At 40.6% G+C, this 23,473-nt stretch overlaps 1 protein-coding gene across 4 annotated transcripts in view; it reads left to right on the forward strand.

Annotated features, from left to right (window-relative positions):
* zfhx4 (zinc finger homeobox 4) overlaps nt 1-23,473 on the forward strand; it is a 76,274-nt gene that overhangs the window by 38,314 nt on the left and 14,487 nt on the right. For 3 of the 4 annotated variants that reach the window (XM_051097952.1, XM_051097951.1, XM_051097953.1), the window contains exon 5: nt 22,268-22,384. The exons of the other annotated variant lie outside the window; for it this stretch is intronic. In XM_051097952.1, coding sequence (XP_050953909.1) covers nt 22,268-22,384 — 117 coding nt within the window. The remainder of the gene's footprint in view (nt 1-22,267; nt 22,385-23,473) is intronic. 4 annotated transcript variants of the gene reach the window in all.

Below are 23,473 nucleotides of genomic sequence, written 5' to 3' on the forward strand. Positions count from 1 at the left end.
CTTTAATAGGTTCGAGCCTTAAGCGCAGCCGTTGAACTTTTTTTTACAGCTCCAGATCTTAGTAGGAGAGAGATTATTCAGGTAGTTTAACCCCGTAATCCTAATGTTTGAAGTGCTTTCAAACAGGCCCAACACTGGCGGGGTTAAGGAAATGGATCGCTGGCACCAGATAAATCAAGACTTATTTTTGTTAATTGTTCCAACTGGCAAGTGTAAGCGGTAAATAAATAAATAAAAAGTACCCAAATGCCAGCGCAGAAGGGAGGGGAGGATAAATTGGCAGGGCTGAGGGGGAGTCTGCCCTCCCCATGACACAGTGCCCACTGCGTTCTCAGGACCGGGCCGGGTGCCTGCGTGTATGTGATGGTAATAATTTGTGTCTCTGCTCCAGAGAAAAGGTCCTGGAGTAAGCAACATTTCAGCCCTCGCTGAATTACAGCTCTATGTTAAAGGGGGCCGGTAGGTTTTCGTGGGTATAACTCCTTAGTTTAGCATTTTCTGGTCATTAGTCAGTTTCATGAAGAGAGGGAGAGAAGAAAAAAAAAGATTTATTTAACTGCTGACCTGTATCTTTCTTTTAAAAGCAGCTCCGTGGAAACTCGCCAAATAATTATAAAACCATTTGGGAATAAAGGTTAGAATGCCATTGACTTCATGTACATGTGAATGGATTTCGTTAAACAATTTTGATGCCATTTTTAAGACGTAATTAAGGGGAGATTTTGTGGCGCTCACGGTGGTTAAATAAAGGAGAAATGCATTAGTGCCAAAAGCCACACTCAGCAAACTACAGCCGTGCCGTAGCACGAGGGCCATATATCCGACTGCTTATTGTTTAATTAGACTACAAAAGCATGCTGAAAAGGCTTTGCGCTGCAAAAATTCTCCAGCGTTGTTTTTGTTGATAAACGCAAAGCATTAAAACATGGCGTCGCGTACGTCAGGGAGACGAGAAGTCGTATATATCCCGGTCTTACCGGCCCGATTGCTGGGGCGTGTGATAATGAATCCGACCTCCACGGGCCCAACGTGCTAAATTAGCCAAACGAGACCAAGCATGGCAGATCTCTCACAGTGCACTAACACTAATATACCCTCCTAAAGAGACTATATGAGCCCATCCTCCCTGAGAATCAGACTGCCAAGTCTCCCAGGGCGACTGTAATTCCCTGCGCTCGGGACCCAGAAGGCTCATCATTTACACAAGGTAAACATCATGAAGCTGAGAATTTGGAAAGGCAGTGGGGTTGTGTGGTTAAGCATGTTTTTGAAGTGGCGCCCCTCATTTGTAAATCTCAGCCGCGGCGTATATGTGGCCCCTTGCTAACTCATATTTTACGCAGATGTGCGATACGCAAGTGTGCAAAACGCGACAGGTTTTGTTTATTAGCTTCTAAATTATATTTACATAGATTATTTCCGTTCCGGAGCTCAGAATTTTCTCATAAAGCCAAATCGAAAGCATAAATAAGGCTATTTGTATTAATATTTCATCTGTTGTGTGACTCTCCATTGCGTGATGTTTCTATATAAATTTTTAACACATTCATATTTGTGATAAAAAGATTAAATAATAGCAACGCAACAATCTCTTTGTATATGTGTGTGTGTGTGTACGTATATGTGTGTGTTCGCTTGCATTTTAGTCCTTAAAGAAAGACAAAAGAAGAAAGCACTGTAATTGCGTGTGCGTGGAGTGGGACCTATTTCTCTGCCTTGTAGCTTGGCCTGTAAAACGCCTGATGGGCTTGTTGATGCATAAAGGGCTTTTTTGCATCCTTGGGTTGCTTCTCCATTTTGTCGTGGCTCTCCGAGAGGAGATGGGATCTTATGGAGGTAATTATTTCTGAGAGTCTCCCCCGCCACACTTACCCCCCCTCCTTTCGTGTGTATTAAAACTAGGCAAGAAGAGGAGACCTTTGTCTGGCAGGGGCTTAAACAAAAGGCCTAGCTGACTTTGGAGATGAACACGTCTTTAAATGCTGCTGCCGGATGGGAGCTGAGAGAGCCCCGCATGTCCCACTCTTTTGTTTCTTCTGAGTGATAATGCTGCAGGAGGTTTGCAACCAGGGCCAAATTACCACCAATGCAGTGAGAACCATTTTCATGGCAGCTGTAGGCCAACAACATGCACTAATGGACATGCTCTCTGTGTCTTTCTGGTATAGATTGGCGTAAAAAAAAAAAGAGAGAAAGAAAGAAAGACGCGTTTTGTTTTAGCCTGACGCAAGCGTGTATATGAAGAGGACTGCATGCTTTGTTCGGTTACACTCTGAATGCGATCCTCAAAGCCGCTCTTTGTTTTCCCTGTGGTCGCATTCTCATCCGCCTGCATTTCAGCGCCATGACAAGATATTTTAACGGTTTAGGTTGTTTTTTTTCCTACTTTGAGGGCACACAAGCAATTATAACAGTTACTTTTTGAGATCGCATCCCTAGACAGTGTTTCCAGGGTTTGTGGCCATAATTTGTAGCCATTACATAAACTGAAATGGGAAAGCAGTGAAGTGAAAGATATGACATACAGCCAAATCGGTCTCATCATTCTGTTAGCCATGGGTGATGTACTAATGCAAGGCCATCCATTTTCCCTTTGATTCCTTACACAAAGCAGGAGGCGCAGAGGCGGCCACATTCCACTGTGATTAGACGGAGACGGGCCAGGCTGCAGGAACACAAGCCTGCGGTGTTTTTTCACTCTCCTGCTATCGTACCTGAGGAAAGTTTTATAAAAAAAGATGAGATTATCAGTCATGTTTGTAAAAACGACCAAGTTTTTGGTGTAAAAATCTGTTGTGCAGTAAGCATTCCCATCGCGATGATTGCAAAGGAATGCTTTTCACAGAAAATAGGCCATCCCTCGTGAAACACGATCTTCACCAAGAGAGGCTTTTTGTTGATGGACGTAAATTGTCTCAGGAGATCCATAGCCCGACCCCGAGTTTATATTGCCGTATCATTAAATGGAGACAATGCTCGATGCTCGATGCTCGAATCATTTTTTTTTTTCATGTCATAATAAGTCTGTTATGCGTATGTGTGTTATTATTTTTGCAAAGAGCAGTGATTTTACCAGAAAAGCTCAAAACCATTTTTCAGATGGCAGGCACTCAAGATTGAGTCATTTCTGAATAATTCCGTCCAATGCTATCATAATTATTCTGCGGTTTCTGCGTGCAGAAAGTCCAAAATTATTTTCGAAAATAGCCAGTTAGTGCTTTTGAAAAGCCATGTTTTAGAACCAGCGTCCCCGGTTGTTTTTCTTTCGACGAGATCCTCCTTCGGAAAGGAGTGATACAAAAGCTAAATTGTTACCTCATGTTTTCACAGGCTGTTGTGGCCACTGACAGTTAAAATTAGAAGAAATTGCACTGATTATTCGCATTAACATACCTGACTTTAAACCAGTACGAGGGATGTGTTCTTGAATGCTAATGTATTTATGGTGTTTCACACCATATTTCGTATGTATTTCGTTAGGTAGTAAACATCCAGAAATGCGATACCTAGAAAAGCGTGACGGTTTCGATTTCCATACGGTTGAAAAAGTAGGCCCTCTTTTGTTCATGCCGAACAATGCTAATAAGCCCCGGCGACTAAAGGGGGCCGTGTTTTAGTAAATGTACAGTACACATGACCGCTAAAGGTGTTAGCTGACAGCCTACAGAGACTTGATCTGGTCTTAATTCAAACTGGGAGAGGAAAATTGCTCGGCGGCTTCCTCATTGTGTGGTGACTCCACTGACACTAACCATAGGAGATAGTACAATGCTCTCTGTCACAGGGCATTAAGGGAAACAAGGCATTGTCAAAGCTTGGAGGACGTCACAAAGACAGGCAGCATAGAGCTCTGATAAAGCAGCAATTAACTAATTGCCTCAAGCAGTACAACAGCAGACTAGTGTTATTATTAATGTGCGATAATACAGACGGATCTCTCACACGCAGATACTTCCACTGGGTTACGCTTGTGATGAGACTGCAATAGTGTGACGTGTGTGGCTGCGCGTCCAACACCCTTGTCATTAGCTATCATCTCCAAAAGAGCGCTGGGCCCTGAATCCCTTCACTTCTGATTAGACGGCAGGCCATTGATGACTAAGGCGTCCAGGTGTCAGGGTAAAGTTAGTGACCCCGTCCTCCCCACTGCATCTTGCCTGCAAGTAATTAGTCCTGACTCCAACCATCAGCCCTCCAACCCTCAGCCCTCTCTTTCTCTCCTCCCCCTCCATCTCTCGCTGTCTCTCTGACCTTGCATCCTTTCTCTCATTCATTCGAGTTAAAATTGTGTGGGGATGTGTGTAAAAAATTACAGTACATGCATTCATTTTGTCTATGTATATAGAATGAGTATATGCATATATCAGGGCTTTATAATTACTTTTTTTAGGAGCACAGTCAAAAAAGCACCTTCTAGTCAATAATCAAAAAATAGCCTTCCTTTTATGAGGTGATTATTTGACTCCTTAAAGTGAATTACCTTTATAATGGCATTTTTCTAACTGTAGTATGTAAAAAATATGTCATCTTTTATGTCAATTTTTTTTAATTATATTTTAAAATTTCTAATTAAAACTACAGAATAAGAACAAGTAGAGTAAGTTTCCAATCAAATAAAATCAGTATTAGCAAAATTAATTTGCACTACAGAGGTGGCACAGAAGAACAAATATGTTTAATGAGACTCAGAGGTGAATGAAATTCACATAAATTCATGTTGAGATTAATGTTTTAAATCTAAAATTTTGAATATAGAAATATTAAATGATTTAAATAATTGAAAAGATACTTTAAAAATCAAACTAAAACCGCCAGTAGGTGGCGGCAAGTCACTGATTTAATTACTGAATCATTCATTCATTTGATTCGTTCCAACGGCTGATTCATTCAGGAATAAAGCAAGTAACTGTCTTCGTGAATAGGAAATTGAATCGTTGACTCACTTGATTCGTTTAAAAACGCACGTTCATTCATAAACTAAACGCCGCTGTGTTTGAATGGAGTTTCAGACTATTTTTGATAACGAAATAGAGCAAAATCAGGCAATAGTCTTACATATTAAAAAAAGTAATTTACTCCAGTGATGGTAATGGTACATTTTCAGCAGCTATTACTCCAGACTTCAGTGTCACATGAGTCTTCAGAAATCATTCCAGTATGCTGATTTAGTCTTCAGTAAACATTTTTTAAATCAGTGATGCATTTTTGTCAGGATTCTTCGATAAAACATTTAAAAGAACTGTGTTTATATTAAATACTCTTACTAACTCTTACTAAGTCTTACTAACTACAAACTTCCAAATGGTAGTATGTATAATAGTGAACGTGAACGTAATGAACACTGCGGTGATTGTTTTTGGTTAACGGTATTTTCTGAAATAAATTAATGCAATAAAAAAATGATTCAAATTACTTTAATGAGCAAACATTTATTAACTCTGAACATGTTTTATTTTTAGATGAACCTAGATTAATAAATGCATTAAATAATCCTGTTCATTTTTAGGTCATGGTACCTAATGCATTATCTAATGCATATATATATATATATATATATATATATATATATATATATATATAAACTTAGAATCATTTTAAGTCTCTTGGGTTCAGCGTAGATGGTGCATGGGTCTGTTTATCATCTTCTCTGCTCCCTGTCTTGTTCTCTGATAGAGACTGCTTTCCTTGTTTCCCCTTTTCCTTTTCCCCATCCACCTCATCCATCACAACAAAGTATGGAATTGATAGCTGGTATTGATTATCCATAGCAGTGCCTAATCGTGGCTAACCGTAGGAAGCTTTGCAGATTTAGCCAGCGTCGGCCAGGGCCAGTGATAATGCAGCTGGGAATTTAGACTTAATGCTGTCATCATGTTCTCTTACAGCGACTGACCACAACATGTTAGACAGCATCCCCTCTGGACCAAGAAAACGCCATTCGCAATGCATTTAACTTCTTTAATGTGACACATTTCGTGAACGTTCAGGTGGGAGATATTGTGAGTTAGGAGTGGAGATAGGCTATGGTTGATATTATTTTTGTTTCTTGCTTCAGAGGTGGAGAAACATTTTTTCATGTGAAATATAACCGGGGTGTTTATTAAGAACGTAAATAGGCTAAATTTTTTTCACATGGTCTTATTCAGAACAACACAACTGGAATATTCAAACACGTCGGTTTCAATCCAATTGCATAAATGCAAACGCTCACATTAGCCTGCTTTTCCCCATCTTTTTTTTTTCCCCATGTCTGCTTCCTGCACTGATGAGTAACTCTATTTAATAGGCTGCCATTATGCAGGCAGATTGGGAAGTTGACTGGGAAGTGCTCCTAGCTATTGCTGCATTTGAACCCTGTTAATATATGCAAATTAAAAGGAGTCGGGCCTCGGGATTGGTCCTGTTTTAAATAAAACGCGAATCTGATCAAGGCAATCTGCAGATGGGGTGTTATCAGAGGGAGCCGGAGCAGCGGTTGATGATTCCTCGCCTGTATCTCTCTCTTCCATCATACTGCACTGCATTAAAGAGACATGATTCATCAAGCACAGGCACTAGTATTTTATGAAATTTCGCTCTCCAGGGCAAAGGCTTTTTTCCTTAATCAGAAGACAGTGGGCTTGCTTAAGTAGAGTGCTCCACTCGGCGGTCGTGGCGGATTTTCGTTTAATTTGTTTGTGTGAAGGGGGGCATCCAGGGCAGGTGTGTATGAGCGTGCGTGTTCCCCATTATGTTTTACGGTGCATAAACTTTACGCACGCACCTGTAAGCGAACGTATTGACGGTGGAGTTTACTTTTAAATAGGAGGAGCGGCTATTATTTCTGATGGGAATTTAATGCCGTGCGCACTCTTAGGAGACTCGCGAAAGCGACAATAGGTAGCTTTAAGTACTGTCATTGAGGCGAAGGCCTGTTGATTGTTCATTGACTGTGTCTAGGTGTGCTGGAGTGCTTCTGTGGTATTTGCATAATACATGGGCCAAAAAACCCTGATGATTTCGAGCTCATTTATAGCTCTTCAGCCCTCACAATTACAACCAAGGATACCTGAAACAAGCATCCCCTCCAGGGCTCGACCGTCTCCTTTGTGTGTAAGCGTAGGGGTTAAAACGGCAGAAAAATGTGGGTATTTTTCTTTCATTAGGAATATCTTCTTCTGTGGACACCCTCTCACAAACCAATTAACTCGGTCTGAATAATTCATCATTCAGGGGCGACTGTGGTCCAAAAAGGAACAAACTGATAATAAGATCCAGATCCCAGTCTATGCGGTGAAGTAGGACAACGCAGACACCTCCAAACCTTCAGTATGCATGAAGGATCCGTGCCACGGAAGGTCATTTTCATCTCTTTCTCTCTCTCTCATTGTCACATGCTTGTATTTCTGATAATGCCACATACCGTACACACTGATTCTCTCCGCTATAATACACCTCATGCCTCTGTCAGCTCGCTTTCCCATGACCTGCTCTAGAGATCGGCACAATACAGTCACTTCATCAGGGCTTCCTCTCCACCGCCGCTGCTTACAGCTACAGCTCCGCTCTTAGAATCTCACCATTCTTCCCAGAAACTATTCGCTTATGACTTAATTAGTCATAATTTTGAATGAACAAGAAGTCAGGTGATCGGGGCGAGAAACGAGATGGAGGGATGAGAAAATGGGTGGATTGATGTGGCGTGAGACTGTCTGACATTCCTGTGTGAAAGGATCATCTAACAGCTGAAGCTCGTAATCCAGCCCTGTTGATAGAAAGACATCTCTCGGACCCCCTGGCCATGTTCAAGAAGAAAACTGCCCGAAAGACCACATGAAATCGCTCAGCGACTGCAGTTTTCTGTCCTGTATTAAGCTATGTCCTATTGAAACGGGAAGTTGCACGGCAATCAATAACTTTTATTTGTTTATTTAACAAAAGCCAATAAAAATGTTAAATGTTAATATGTATGTATGTATATATTAACATTTAACAGGTTTTATTGGCTTTTTTTTTTTAACTGTGTAAAAAATGTAATAAAATTAATTTCCTTTTATTATATATTATCAATTAAGAATAATAATTAAAAAAGCTAATAACATGTTTTCATTACAGCCCTGAACTATGATTTGCTTCAGGTGGTATTTGGTTTATTCAAAAATAAAATAAAATTAAAATAAATTATGTAACATGGGTATATTTGTAGCAATAGCCATAAATACATTGCTTGAGTCAAAAGTATTGATTTTTTTTTTTTAATGCCAAATATATTAAGTTAAGGATATTAAGTAAAAATGATGTTCCATTATGTAAATTGTACTACCGTAAATATATCAAAACATAATTTAGATTAGAAATATGCATTGCCAAGGTGATTTTCTCAATATTTTGCTTTTTTGGCACCCTCAGATATCTCTACCAAATGTTGTCCTATCCTAACAAATCATACATCAATGGAAAGTTTATTCATACAGCTTTCAGGTGATGTATAAATCTCAATTTCAAAAAATTGACCCTTATGGCTGGTTTTGTGGTCCTGGATCACATATGTATTCTTAATCATACAATAATGTTATGTTTGTATAATTGCATATCACATTATATTACAGAAGCCAGAAATAGTCAAATTAAACTATTCTTTTTCATGTTTTTGTTAGTCTTTGGTTAGCAAGCTAACAGCTTAGCCCACTACCTTAGAATAGCACAAAATGGTTAAGAAAAGCTACATTTGGTTAGCTTTAACAAGGCATGGAGTTGGATCCGATTTTCTATGACATAGGATATTTCAGTCTGTTTTTGGAATCGTTATTTTTGGAATCGATATTTTTTAAAAGATTCTGACCATCTTCCTCATTTCCTCCATGTTTCTTTCTTCCTCCTCTCCTCTTGCCCCACCCTCCTGGAAAAGCCATTAAGGCGTTGTCTCAAGCTTGTCAGATCATGGCCAGGCAGAGGGGAAATATTCCATCTGAGCGGCACACTGTCCTCAAGTGCCGCAATTAAGAGTGTCAGCATGCGGCCACGGTCCTGTCTGACTGCGAGGGGACGGGGGGGTCGTCAGGCCCGTGTGACCGAACACACACATGGCTGGAAGCGAGCAACCCTGCCCTCCCCGGTATGACACCGCCGCTCTGTTTGATAAAGGAAAACAGACGATTTGTGCAGAAACTCCAGCGAGCGCAGAGCCAATGAGACACTCTTGTGGGTCAAGTGCTGCATTTGCATTTTGATGGGATGTTATCGAGTAATTAATGCACTAGTCAGAATGTATTACCCCAGGAGTGAATTGAAAGGTTCATTACCAAATCGCCCTCACTCCAGGAATAGGTATTTCTCCAGGCGTTTGCCTCTGACATGTTGTTCTTCTCTCTCCCTCTCTCTCTCCGTCTCATCGTGGCAGGCTGTAGAGGTGAACAGTGGCTCTTAATAAGGGCATTCACTTTGGAGAGCGCTCGTCATAGTAAATGTACACATCAGGGCCTTGCCTCCTTGTCACTTTAATTGCTTCTGGAGGTTCTTAACAGGCCAATCTTCATCAGCCCAGGCCATGTTATGAATAACACGGGCATCGGAGGAATTCATGCTTAATAAAAGGGACCCAATTTATAAAAATGGAGTGCATTGTTTACAAAGCACACACAGAGAACTCTCCAGTTTACGATTTTCCATTAGAGAAATTTGAAAATTGGCTGGGTATGCCAGCTATGTCACAATACAAATATATCAGTATATAATAATATTAGGGCTGCCAAACGATTAATCGCGATTAATCGCATACAAAATTAAAGTTTGAGTTTGCCTAATATATGTGTGTGTACTGTGTGTAATTATTATGTATATATAAATACACACAAATTGTATAAATTTGTATATATTTAAGAGAAATATGTTATGTACAAAATATTTGTATTTATATATAATATAAATTTTATTAGAATTTTAATAAATACATGTACTTGTAAATATTTCTTAAATATATACATGAATGTGTTTGTATTTATATATACATAATAATTACACAGTACACACATATATATTAGGCAAACTCAAATTTCATTTGTATGCGATTAATCGCGATTAATCATTTGACAGCTCTAAAATTATTAAATATTAATATGCTTAAATATTACAGATTTTTTTTGCTATTTTACCTTTTTTAAATTAAATAATTAAAATATATTTTTGGAAAAAAATGTAGGGCTGTCAAACGATTAATCGTGATTAATCACATACAAAATAAAAGTTCGAGTTTGCCTAATGTGTGTGTGTGTGTGTGTGTGTGTGTACAAACACATTCATGTATGTATTTAAGAAATATTTACAGGTGTATGTATTTATTATAATTTTTATATAATTTATAGTATATATAAATAAAATTATTTTGTACATAAATAACATTTCTCTTAAATACATTAATTTGTGTGCGTTTATATATACATAATAATTACATACAGTACACACACATATATTAGGCACTCAAACTTTTATTTTGTATGCAATTTATCGCAATTAATCGTTTGCCAGCCCTAAAAAAAATTGTAACGCATATAGTATGTGTACTACAGCAGAGCTTGTGATAAAGCTCAAAGTACATTGCAACTGTATATATTTTACAGCCAGGTGTATACCACCACCTAGTGTGTATTGCAGCCGAATGTATACCATTACTATAGTATGTAATACACCTCTAATTTCTCTCTAGCCTCACTTATTTGGCCCCCCTCTCTCTGTGCTGCCAAAACCAGCAACGTACAGAGGGAAATTTGAGTGTGCTATGAGATTAAAGGCTGAAATCAGGACCTTGTGAGCAATCATCAATTCCCAAGAACATTCTTTCATCTTCCATTCTTCCAGCCTAATGCTAACGGTTTCATGTCACAACATTGTTGTTGCTTTTATCATCCTATAATAACTCTCCTGCAAAAAATGGGAGGGAGATTGGAAGAAAAAGAGGCTAAGAGAGGCCTGTTCTTTCTCTGCCATCACTGTAAATTTACACAAGGCCCTTTTGCTGTCACCGGAGCAGTTCCTCTTATATTAGCGGTCTTGTTTTTGGCCTGGACTTAAACCTAGATCTATTCCACCAAGACATTTATAGCCATTGTTCTGTTTTCCATAATGAAATCAAGCATTGTTTCCTGCCTCACATGTTATTTTGAGCCTAATAGCCTCGGCGGGTTGGAGTGTGGTGTCTCTGATTTGTGCGTTGGGGACAAAATGGCGACCCGGTAGGCTCACAAATCCTCGTCTTCCATCATCCGGCTTGTCCGTCAGCGGGGCATCAACGGCACCAAACTGCAACCCATCTCCCGGCCCATCAGCAGGTCTCACACGCCAGTGAATTCAAGCCTTTTGTTCCCACTTGGGCTGATAGGAATGAGGAGGTAGACCACGGAAAAGCAGAGCAATTTTCTGCTATTTAAGCTTGGAGAGATGGCGCTCCTTGGGTAGCGTGTGTATGTGTGTGTGTAGAGGCGTTTGGAGGGGAACGGAGTTTGTATGGAGTCACTGGATGAGATTTTTTAGATTTAGGCATGCATGGAATTGGGGGTGAGATAATCGAGGATGTGAAATTGAAACCTGTCGGCTCGCGATGCCGTCCTTTACTTTAACACCACACGAACTTGCAACTCTTAAACCAGTCTACCTTTTAATTCATCTGTGATTCTCAATGAAAAACGCTTTATGACATCCACAAAACAAAGAAATTTCCCAAAAGAGTATGCAGGTGGCTGGAATAGAGAGTTTGTCCACCTTCCCAAATCTCAATATAACTCACTATATAGTCTTCGCAAGATCAAAACTGATGATTAATTTCCTCAAAAACAATGGCAGAGTTAATTGCCTAAAAACGAGCGAAAATACGAACATATGCAATGCCATCTTCCCTGTAGCTATGTCAACAAAGCCGCTAAGGGAGGCCCTTATGAAGTATGTCATGTTGTATTATTTTAATTAGTTTGTCAGTGTAATTTTGCTTAAACTTGTTTTTTTTTATTTTTATTTTACCCCAGGTTATAAAATGTTATATGGGTGCTCATTATTAATCTAATTTATTTGCTCGTCAAGCAAGCCATGTGACGACGGACTTCCTGCCTCAAATGACAATTGCAAACAGTAGCCTCCTTTTAAAGGTATAATCACCCATCTCTTCTAATTAGGGGAAGAATGTGCACTAGATACAAAGGGCTCTGTGAGGATGCAGCCCCGAGCAAGCGATAACTCCCATGCCTCGCCGCAGCCTGATCTGGGATCGGCGTTTGGAGGCGGTATCTGACATTAGATTAAGGGAGGTTATTTGTGGAGGGGGAGTTACTCAGGTTACATTCCTTTAAGGGAAGTGGCTGGCCGGCTGGCACCCTGTCTTCATTTCACAGGCTGGTAAAGTGAGCAAGACCCTCTCGTATTATTCACCGGGGCAGGCTGATCGAAGCTCGGCTCGATAGCACTAAACCAGCTCATGCTCCGAAGATTTGTCTTACAAAACCTTGAAAACTGCTCTGAACATCCATACATTGATTTTTGTTGGCGGGGATCTCCGGGGCTTTCATGTAGAGGCAGGATCCATGCAGGGATGAGGAGAGGGCTTCCCCCTTCGCAGAGCGGGGGGATTCCGTTTCAATAACCCGGCCGAAGGAATTAAAAACACACAGGGATACTAGACCCACAGCACCCTGTTATGCTGAAGCCTGCTAAACACACACACTTCAATGCCTATGTGTACTTTTATATCTAAAAATTCTATATAAAGTGCAGCTATTGTAAAAAGCTTGTGAGATTGAACCAGACTGTACTCTGGACCACAAAACCAGTCTTAAGTAGCATGGGTGTATTTGTAGCAATAGCCAAAAATACATTGTATGGGTCAACAGGTCTTTTATGCCAAAAATCATTAGGATATACAGTACAGATCATGTTCCATGATGATATTTTGTTAATTTCCTACTGTAAATACATCAAAATGTAATATTTGATTAGTAATGTGCATTTGTAAGAACTTAATTTGGACAACTTTAAAGGCAATTTCCTCTGTATTTTGATTTTTTTTTGCACTCTCAGAATCCAGATTTTCAAATGGTTGTATCTTGGCCAAATATTGTCCTATCCTAACAAACCATACATTAATGGAATGCTTATTTATTCAGTTTCCAAAAATTGACCCTTATGACCTTATTCTATTTTCGTCAAAATTGAGTTCACATATTCTTATTCAGTGACTGCTTATTTACATTATGTGATGTTTCTTTTGTAAGCTGTGTACATTTTGAGCCTTTTTTTTTTTTTTAGAAAACAGACATGATTTTATCTATAAGTCTATGGAATGCAAAAGCTCAATTTCTCATAAGTGCCCAGGATGCAGACAGAACCTTATAACTGTAAGGCGACGACATGTCTTAATATTTCACAATAGTGACTTTTTACTTATAATTGTGATTTTGTATCTCACAGAGCAAGTATATATGTGACCCTGGACCACAAAACCAGTCAGAAGGGTCAATTTTCTGAAATTGAGATGTATACATAATCTAAAAAAAGATGAATAAATAGGTATTCCATTGATGTTTGGTTTGTTAGGATAGGATAAAATTTGGTCGAGATACAACTATTTGAAAATCTGGAATCTGAGGGTGCAAAAAAATCAAAATATTGAGAAAATGGCCTTTAAAATTGTCCTAATGAAGTTCTTAGCAATGCATATTACTAATCAAAAACTAAGTTTTAATATATGGTAGGACATTTACAAAATGTCTTTACTATCCCAATGACTTTTGGCATAAAAGAAAAATCAATCATTATGACCATAAAATGTATTTTTGGCTATTGCTACAAATACACCCATGCTATTTTTATGGTCCAGAGTCACATATTTAAAATATCTCTGAACATTAGTTCTTATTTTCTAAATCTCACAATTACCTGTACCTGTTTTTTTTCTGTGTGAGGTGGAAACAGGCTTCCATAATTTCCTTCATTCTCCCTTGTTCTTTTTGTCTTTCTCCCTCTCCTTCAGTATTAATTCCTGCGCCTTTGATGTGATAAGGAAGTGTTAAATCAAAGTGAGGCCTAATTACATATCTTGGGACCGGCTGGTTGTAAGGCATTGTTCATACTGTTAGAAAGACGAGAGCGTGTGTAAGGGGAGGGCTCCACGTGTGTGTGTGTGCCTTTCTGGCTGGCAGCTGCCAGCATGCATGCCACCTGCTATACATCTCTCCATTAGCATAATCACTCTCCGGCAAATGGCAATAATAGTGTCATGCACCTCTGTGTAATTGCTGCTGTCATAATATGTGCCTGACGATTGTGTTTCCTGACTCGACATGGAGGGAAGCAAAGATCTCTGGTGCCACATTCACACTGAAGTGCCTTTGATCTGAGACCCAGGAAGGACATCCCTTTTTTAGTCACTCGGAAGCGCCTTGTCACATGCAAATCAAGTAACGACGACAGCTTTTAATCACAGTGGGCTGAGTTTTGATCACAGGGTTTATCAAAAAGCTATACATCACACTATGTGTGCTTGCTTGTAATTTTCCAAGCAAACCTAGGTATTAATGAAGGTAGGAGATCAGAAGTTTCAGTCTTGCCTGACACTGATGTTTTACATAATTAACCCACTCAGATTTTCCTTCAAGGGACAGCTAAGGCAAGCAAATGAATAGCTAATGACCGCACTGGCCAGGGGTGGTGAAGTCCGAGCGTGAGTGACGGCCGCCGTAGCCATTGTGACGAGCTCAGACCCTAATTGGGACGGAGCAGGAGAAGGAAAATGGAAGAATCGGGAAGGGAGGGATTGGGGGTGAACTGCACAAACAGCAGACAAGCTAAACAGGAATTCTAATGGATTGCATGCTCGGCTTGCTGACACCTCATTGCACCTAACATTGCTATATTTTGCAAGGGTGGCAAAAATTTTACATTTGCTAAGATGACGCATGCATGTATTTTTCTCGGAGACGGGACGGGTTGTGGTTAGCCACCCCATCGCCTGATGTATGGCGACGAAGTCGGGCGGTCGGCGTAAGCGCACGTTCGTGTAATAGAAATGGATGGAGGTATCGTTTTGAACGTTTTGTTTCTTTTTCATTATTCATATATCCGTTACCTTTTTGACATTCCGACATTCAAGGACGCAGGCCTTCGTCTTGGATGGTGGATGATAAATTCTGAGCAATCCCTCCCCTAATCGTTCAGAGCAGGAGGAAAACACACTGCCTTTTTAAAGCATCTGTGTCTTAAACTGTCATTGATTAAATGTTAACTGATATACTCCAGTTGGCAATCTTGTTAGAGCTTCCAGTAGCCAAGATAGACAGTTTAGAGTCCCAGGCTGATCAATATTACAGATAAAGATTTCATCCATCAATGAGCTCCCAAAACAAAAGGTGTCTGTTACCTGATTAGGCCGGCCAGAAAGTCTCTCCCCCTCCGGACTGCCGACGCAGCACGAGGAGTTCCATTCGATCGGCTACAAACATGGAGCCCATGTAATTACAGCGCCAAACAGTTCCGCAGATAACATGCCTTTGACTTAGCTCCGGATAAAGGTTAATCTCCCTCTGTCTGTCCGGCGAGATGGGTCTGGGCTTTATATATTTATTTAAGTCCTCCGCTAAGGCCAGGGCCGGGGGCTGTTAGCGTGGAGCCTGGGAGGAAAGAGTTAGAACCTCCTGCATACCAATGCCAGCGCAAATGACCGAATCGATGGCAGAATGGCCACTGCTGTTTAAGAGTATCAATAAATGTTCCCTTATTTCCTCCTCAATGGCTAAGTGTTGTAGTTAAAAGTCCAACAGATGTCTTAATTGAAAGTTAATTTTAAATCAATGCAGAAAGTCATTTAAATATTGATCACACTCTTTTGACTCAAATCGTACGCGGGCCGCCCGGGCCCGGCATAATTCGCCCATCGTTCCTCTTTTTTTAAAACAACTTTGTTCAGATTCAATCAATAAGCCACAATTAGTATGTTGTGAAACTGCCATTGACACTTCCTAAAGGCCCACAGGCAATTTCATTGTCTTTTCTGACGCGGATACAGCGTGCCCTTAATTACCAAGTACGTTTATGGCGTTTTAATTGTGTTAGGTCATCGTAAAATCAAACGGAAGATCTCTCTAATGCCGAAACTTCATGTTTGAATGCCTTCCTGTCCTTTCATTACAGGTTCAAGGCCATTAGTGAGACTTATGGGTCCCTGAAAGCAGGGCATCTGCTGTACTTCTGATTTTCTCTGTATCAGACAAATGGAGGCAAGAACGACAGGCGCTGGAAGGGGGGGAAAAATAGGGAGAGAGAGAGAGAGAGAGAGAGAACAGGGAACATTGTCAGAGGCCTCTGTCTATCAGGGTAATCTTATTTATTTAAAGCATATGTCTGCTGGTACTCCTTTGTCAGGGTCTATTAGGGGGCAGTGCAGCCCATATGACATTGTTTAGCAAGTAATGAAATGGACATTTTTTGCATGTTTTTATAGAGTTGGAAGGGAGCGCACGGACTCATTCGTTTCCCTCGATGGATGCCATCTCCTTGCCATCGCCGCAGCAGAGCTGCGCGGCTATTGTCAGCCCCATTTCCATTCAGAAATCTGGCCAGAGACTTTGTCTAATTAGATGTGGCCGCGGAGAACTTCGTTTCTACCCTGTAGGAATTCGCCGTGGCCACTGTAGCCCGTGCATGACCCCTGTTTTGATCGATCATAATAACTTGCTTATGGAATTTGCTATTGTAGTCAGTTTTGGTACTTTCCAGTCCACGTTGTTCCCTCTGTCTTTTCTTTTCAGAGGATGATGCAGCTCTCTGTGTATATTTGAAAAATCTGCATGCGCGCCAGACCGCCTTTTCAGTCGTCTGTGTCTCCTCGCAGTGCGGTCGGGGGTTTGGCTGAGGCTTTCTGGGTTTCCAGAGCAGACCTGCACTGGGGTGACAGATAGGTCTTATTTGTCTGATAGAGTTGAGCAAGAAAATAGATCTAGAGCTGGTTACTTCATTAGGTTCTCTCATTGATTGAACCTCCTGCTGAAGTGATGCTGCAGCCTCCTCTGATAACTGCTGGTAATAGAACAAAATGAATTCTTATCACAGAGATTGGAAAGGCCATTAACCCTGGCCCCCAGTGCTTTTCAGACGTCACAGACAGGAAGCCGTGCGGTGCGCGGGAGGAAAAAAAAGCGCCATGCTCCGTCTGAGCCGAGGTCATGTTGGCGGCCGTGTGTGAAATTTCCAGCCCTTTTGGCTCCCGTGTAGATGAAACGGCTACCCGGGCAGATGTTTATAATCATGTCTTGAATAAATATTGGATGGAGAATAATAAAAAAAAGAGAGAGAGAACAGAGCGAGGAGGGAGAATGAAACGAGCAGGAATCTTTTTATATTATTTTCAAATGCTAAAGTAAGCCCGGCCGCGGTGCCTCCTTTCTCCGGATGCCTCAGGTGATCCGAATGGCATGGACACAAAAAGCCTTTTTGTGTACGGTGCAGGTGTTTAGGGTTTGTCTGTAGAAACCTTTGAAGATGCATTCTTTAAAAGATTTAATGCTAGTTATTTGGAACCATTAATATCCCTTATGCGGGCGAGTGCAGAAACAGAAGTCTGCAGAAATGAAGAGGGAAATTTGTGTTGGTGCAGCAAAAGCAGAAGCTTTAATCTTCATCATGTTTATTCATTTGATGGAGGTGATTAATGGTTTTGAGTGCATCATACATCACAGAGGAGCTGGTAGCGTAGGAAAACTTTCTTGGATGAAAGAAACTGACAGCAACAAAAGACATTTTCTGATCGCTGATGCATGTGCAGCGGAGGTGTACTTGCCTTAAAGAAAAGCCAGTGATAGTGACCAGTAATGGGTATTAGGAATAAAGAAAAACACTTTTTAAAAGTTAAAAATACTATATGAAATGTTCTTTGCATTTCTCACCAATTATCGTAAAAATCTTTAGGTTAATATGCAATTCACTTGGACGTCTCCGCAGATCCCTGCAGCAGCTGAGTTTGTGTGAATGTGCAGAGCAGCTTTCTTGTGTCTCCCAGCAGCAGCGGCAGTAACGCCGTAAAGGGAAACGGGCCCGCTCTCCGCGTGGATGTTTTGTATTTTAGACATGGTACATTAACGGCATCTGGTTAAGATCTAAATGCTTGTTAAATACACTGAAATTTGGAAAAAGAAGGGAACAAGAAAAAAGATTTCGGTAGTGGGGGGGAATGGTGGATCAACAAGTCAGTAAAGCTTATTATCCTGAAAGTATTACAACTGGCCCTTAACAAAGTAGTACAGGGTTTCGAGTTTCAAAGATTCCTTTAAAACGGAGCGGCTCAAATGAAAACCATGGGGGGAAAGAATGTGACATCATGAAAACCCGTGGGCAGCTCAGAGCCAACCTGGGGTGTGCTGGGAAATTAGTGTTCCTTACACCTCAACAAGATGAGACAGTTCAGAAATCATAATTACAACCAGATTGCTTTTTTTCACAAATGCTGAGATCGGTAAAATTATGAGAAGTGACAATCATGCAAAGAGCTGTTTTTATTATTATTATTATTAAACTATTTTAATAGTTTAAAATAAATAGTTAATGATAATACAAAATCTTTAAGAGAAGTATGTTATGCACAAAACATTTGTATTTATATATAATATAAATTATATAAAATTATAATAAATACATATACTTGTAAATATTTCTTAAATATATACATGAATGTGTTTGTATTTATATATATACATAATAATTACACACAGTGCACACACATATATTAGGCAAACTCAAACTTTTATTTTGTATGCGATTAATCGTGATTAATCGTTTGACAGCCCTAATTTAAAGTAAAGCTACCATTTATGACAGCCTAGCTACACTAAGTTCTTTGTTGGGAACTATAAATAAACTGCGAGTCTAAGGTGGAGGTGGGGGACACATTTTAATGAGCACAATCATTTTTGGGGGTATCCACGGTTGTGTACGGTGGGTGTCTCTTTCACTGGCCAGATAATGACCGGACTGAGGTGTTATAGTCCCCAAGAGGAGAGAGAGGGAGCAGCCTGCCCTCCATGTCCGTCATTACACTCTCTCTACACCGGACAGGCCCGGCGCTTTAATGAAAAGAAAGTGTCGGCCGTCATATTTCTAAATTTCCATGGATTCAGTTTTTTTCTGTTCGTAGGTAGGGTAGTTGCGCAAAGGGAAACGGGTGCATTTTGATGAGGCCAAAACACAGCATCGCTTTAATTGTGACGCCTTCTTGACCCCGGTCTCCCTCCAGAGTGCCGATCATCCCACATCAGAGCAGGTCTCACGGGAGACTGGCGAACAGATAGCCGTCGGAGATGTGTGGTTGATGTGTTTGCGGGTTTCGCTTGAAAGGGATGGCGGGGGCAGTAAAAGTTGTCTATGGCTCTGCTGTTTGCGATTAAGTTTGATGGGCAGAAAGTCTGGCGAGCCCCCCTCGCACCCCTCCGATGCTGCTGACATGCTGCCTCTGTAAAGCATTCAGATTACTCAAACTGTTGCCAGGGTCAGGCGCGGGGCAGACACCGCTATGATGTATAGGAAAGCATGTCTGGGAGTTTCTCTCGCTCTTGAAATGCATACCAGAAAAACTGCAGAACACCCTGCTAAAAGACGAGGGAGAGAGAGAAGGACAGTGGAAGGAAAGAGAGAAAAAAACGCCGTCTGATGAGACCCAGATGATAGCGACCCATCCTTTTCTTCCCTTATTCCTTCTGTTACTACCTTCATAATTCGCCCTTTTCTTTTTCGTGACACTCCATGTTTTATTAATGCATTCCACGATCGCCTTAAAAATTTGATGCCCCCTCGAGGTAGAGACGCTCACTAGCACTTTGACACTTCATTTCCCAGCTAGGGGGACTGGGTCAGTAAATCTAGCCGACTGAAGAGAGCGCCTCACGCTGAGGACGAGTGCTGCAGGAGGGAGGAGGAGGGAGGAGAGGGGACGAGAGAAGGGGGAGGTGCCACAGCCTGGCCCCTGTACCCTTAGGGTGTGACATTGTGCTGTGGTGTTTGTGTATGAGCGTGTGTGTGTGTTTGTGTGTCTCTTTTATTAACCGACCTGAAATCTGGTCATGATCACAGACATCCAGCTGGTCCTAACCCCCATCTGCCTACTGAGGCAGAGCACTCTCTCTCTCTGATTAGCCCTCTGTCCTGACACTGGCTTAAGCTCCGTCCAGAGCCCCTTTGCCCCACAATACCGCCTTCCCCCACAAAACTCACCCCCAGTCCTGCTCCACTGCAAAAGAAAGGAAGTGAGGCAATGTATACATTTAAAGTGTAGCTTAGCAGTATGTAAAATTTAAATGACAACATTTTTAAGATTTTATTTACTTGGGGTTAAATAAATATGTGTCTAATATCTACAGTATTGGGGCTGTCATCTGCAGTCAAACATATTGTATGATTACCTAATAAATATTTAAAAAAAAAAATTACATTATTGTGGCAAACAAAAATATTAAACAGACTAAGAGCAACAACAGTTAGACGTCAATTATATATACAATATATATATACAATATATATATATATATATATATATATATATATATATATATATATATATATATATACATACACACACACAGTCTATCTATCTATCTATCTATATCTATATCTATATATCTATATATATATATATATATATATATATATATATATATATATATATATGACAATACTTGGCTGAGATACAACTATTTGAATATCTGGAATCTGAGGGTGCAAAAAAAAAAAAAAAAAAAAAAAATGTTGAGAAAAAGCTTTTAAATGCTCTTAGCAGACCATAGTACTAATCAAAAATTACGTTTTTATATATTTACATTAGGAAATCTGCAAAATATCTTAATGGAACATGATCTTTACTTCATATCCTAATGATTTTTGGCATAAAAGGAAAAATCGATAATTTTGACTCATACAATGTATTACAATGCATAAGTGCTACTTCTGATTGTTTTTGTGGTCCAGGATCACACATGTATCTATATAATTTATTATACGATTGTTTAAATATAAGAAAACTGCATATTCATGGAAAAGACAACCACAGCTTTTTCTATCCTACAAACGCAATTTATGCCATTTATTTTTGTAGAAATGCGGCATGTACATCTAAAGATACCCCCCAACTGTCTTACATACACACACACATACACACGCACGCATACACACACACACAGACAGTGCCTTTGTTGCAGGATGTATTAGAGCACACCGTCACCGCATGTGCGCCAAAATAGCAATTTTTGCAGCCGGCTGCCAGCAGTGACAGGAGATATTTCATCCTGTTGTCAGAATATTATTAATAAAACATCAGGACTAGAGTGCAGCACAATTTTTCCTTTCAATCACTCCCAGCATCTGCCATGAAAATTTCATGCTGTATATAATTTCCACTTAATGTATTGCACTTAAAACGTCGGTGCCAGCGCCGTGTGGGGAGTTTTAAAGGGTTAATTATATCATGTATCTGCAGAGTCGGGCCCCTCTGCTTACCAAACAATGACTTGAGTGATTGTATGCAAATATACCGGTGACCTTTTTGCCTCCCCGTGGTCAATTTATATGGTTATTAAGGTTTTATAAAATGGATGAGCGCAGCACTTTGAACGCCATTTTCCTGCCTCGTGTTGTCCTAATTTATTTCATTTCTCGCGGGGTCTTCCGAAATATGTTTATTTCTCCCCCTCGCTCTCGCTTTCTGTCTCTCTCTCCCTTTCTTTCTTCCCCCGTCGTGTGCCGTGTGATGGAAGCTGCATGGGGTGGAGGGGGAAAGACAGGAGTGGTTATCTGGCATTACTCAGCCTGCTAAAAATTCATTAAAATGTGACATCAGCGCAGTGAGAGACAAATGCTCTCTGGATGAAAGGGAACAGTAGGCCTTTCAGGGATTAGAGGCGCACGGCCTCGACCTATCACCTAACAGCATAAACAGATTAATCCACTGGCAGTGCTGCAAAGATACACAGAATTATTAAACACGAGGGGTGGGGGGGGCTTGGGTGGCGGGGGCGATTGAGCCTACAGAAAAATTTCCATGTAATCTGCCCGGTGCTAACAATCTGGAGAGGTGTGTGAAGAACATTCATATTTCAGAGTGGCCGGGATTTAATGAAACAAGACGGACCGCCCTGCAATGGTGTCTCGTGGTATATTTTGTATAAACACACACACACACACACACACACACACACACACTCACAGCAGATTCAAAAGCAGTCGCCCTAACCTCTAGTGGGTAACCAAGTGCCCTTCCTGTGTTCAATTGTAGAAGAACCAGGTGAAGACAGCGAGGAATCCCCACGAGCCTCCTCATTGGCCGCGGCCGAGGACAAAGACTCGAGCAAGAGGGACGCCATAGAAGGCAACACAACAGAGAAGGACTCCAGTAAGACCTTTAGTTTTGGTCTTTTTTTGTTCCCTGGTACCCTCTCTCCAGTGTCGCTTAGTCACCTACCTGTTTTGCTCTTCTGTTCTCTTCCAACGGGGCTTTTCCTGCTAATAACAGCTGCATGTGTGGGTTGCATGTGAATGCTATCAGTAGCCTCCCGCTGACCCATTTTAATCATAGCCATCTGATGGCAGAGATGTGGATAAAGGCAAAGAATATTCCGCAGTGACCACCGAGATTATTTTTTTTAATCAAATCAGTTTGTGCGCTTGTAATTTTTAAGCGCCTTTCATTAATCTTTGCTGTTCTTGCGATTCCTCTGATGACATATTCATTTTGTATAAGCATAGGATTAGGTAGCGCTCAAGTGTATAGTTTTGTAACCTTTTTTTTAATTCAAGCAACGCACCACCTATCAGAGCTCATTGTCCTCGAACTGCGGCTCTGCGTACACATCTGACTGGTAGCACATTAGCAAGGGCAACAATCCTTACAAAACAGCGTTGTGTTGAGATCAGGAAACAGCCCCTGGAGCTAGCATCTGGCATCACTACCTAAGGCTCTGTTATATTTGATTTGCCAAATAAGAATTCATATGTGCTTTTTTATGTATGAGATGGAAATATATGGTCGAAATGAATATTACATTAGGCGTCTTTTCATGCACACCATACCTAGCTACATAATGTTGGGTTCAATGGAGCAGAGGAAATGCTGAAACAGGACAGAGCCTATTAGTTTAGCCAGTCGTTTATCTTTTATCCATATAGCCATGACAGGCTTGTCTGAGGCAGCTCGTACTCAATGCATTTACATGACCTATTACATGCGGCGTCATTTAACGCTGCGGTCGAGATGCAGATCTTAGCGTTCTTAAACCTTAATGTAAATATATGCATGCTAACTTTTGCATCGCGATGCTTTTTGTTTCTCAAGGCTGCGGTATTTAAAATGAAGTTGGAAATTATCCATCCTCAAATGGGTGTTGTTTTGCTTCTTTTTAGTTTGAGGAGCAGTCAGAATGGGCTTTAAGGGTTGCTCTGTTGAACCCATATGTTAAGTGTGTATTTGGGCCAAAGGAATAAA

Source organism: Labeo rohita, chromosome 24 (assembly GCF_022985175.1).
Source record: "Labeo rohita strain BAU-BD-2019 chromosome 24, IGBB_LRoh.1.0, whole genome shotgun sequence".
NCBI classification, from domain to species: domain Eukaryota; kingdom Metazoa; phylum Chordata; class Actinopteri; order Cypriniformes; family Cyprinidae; genus Labeo; species Labeo rohita.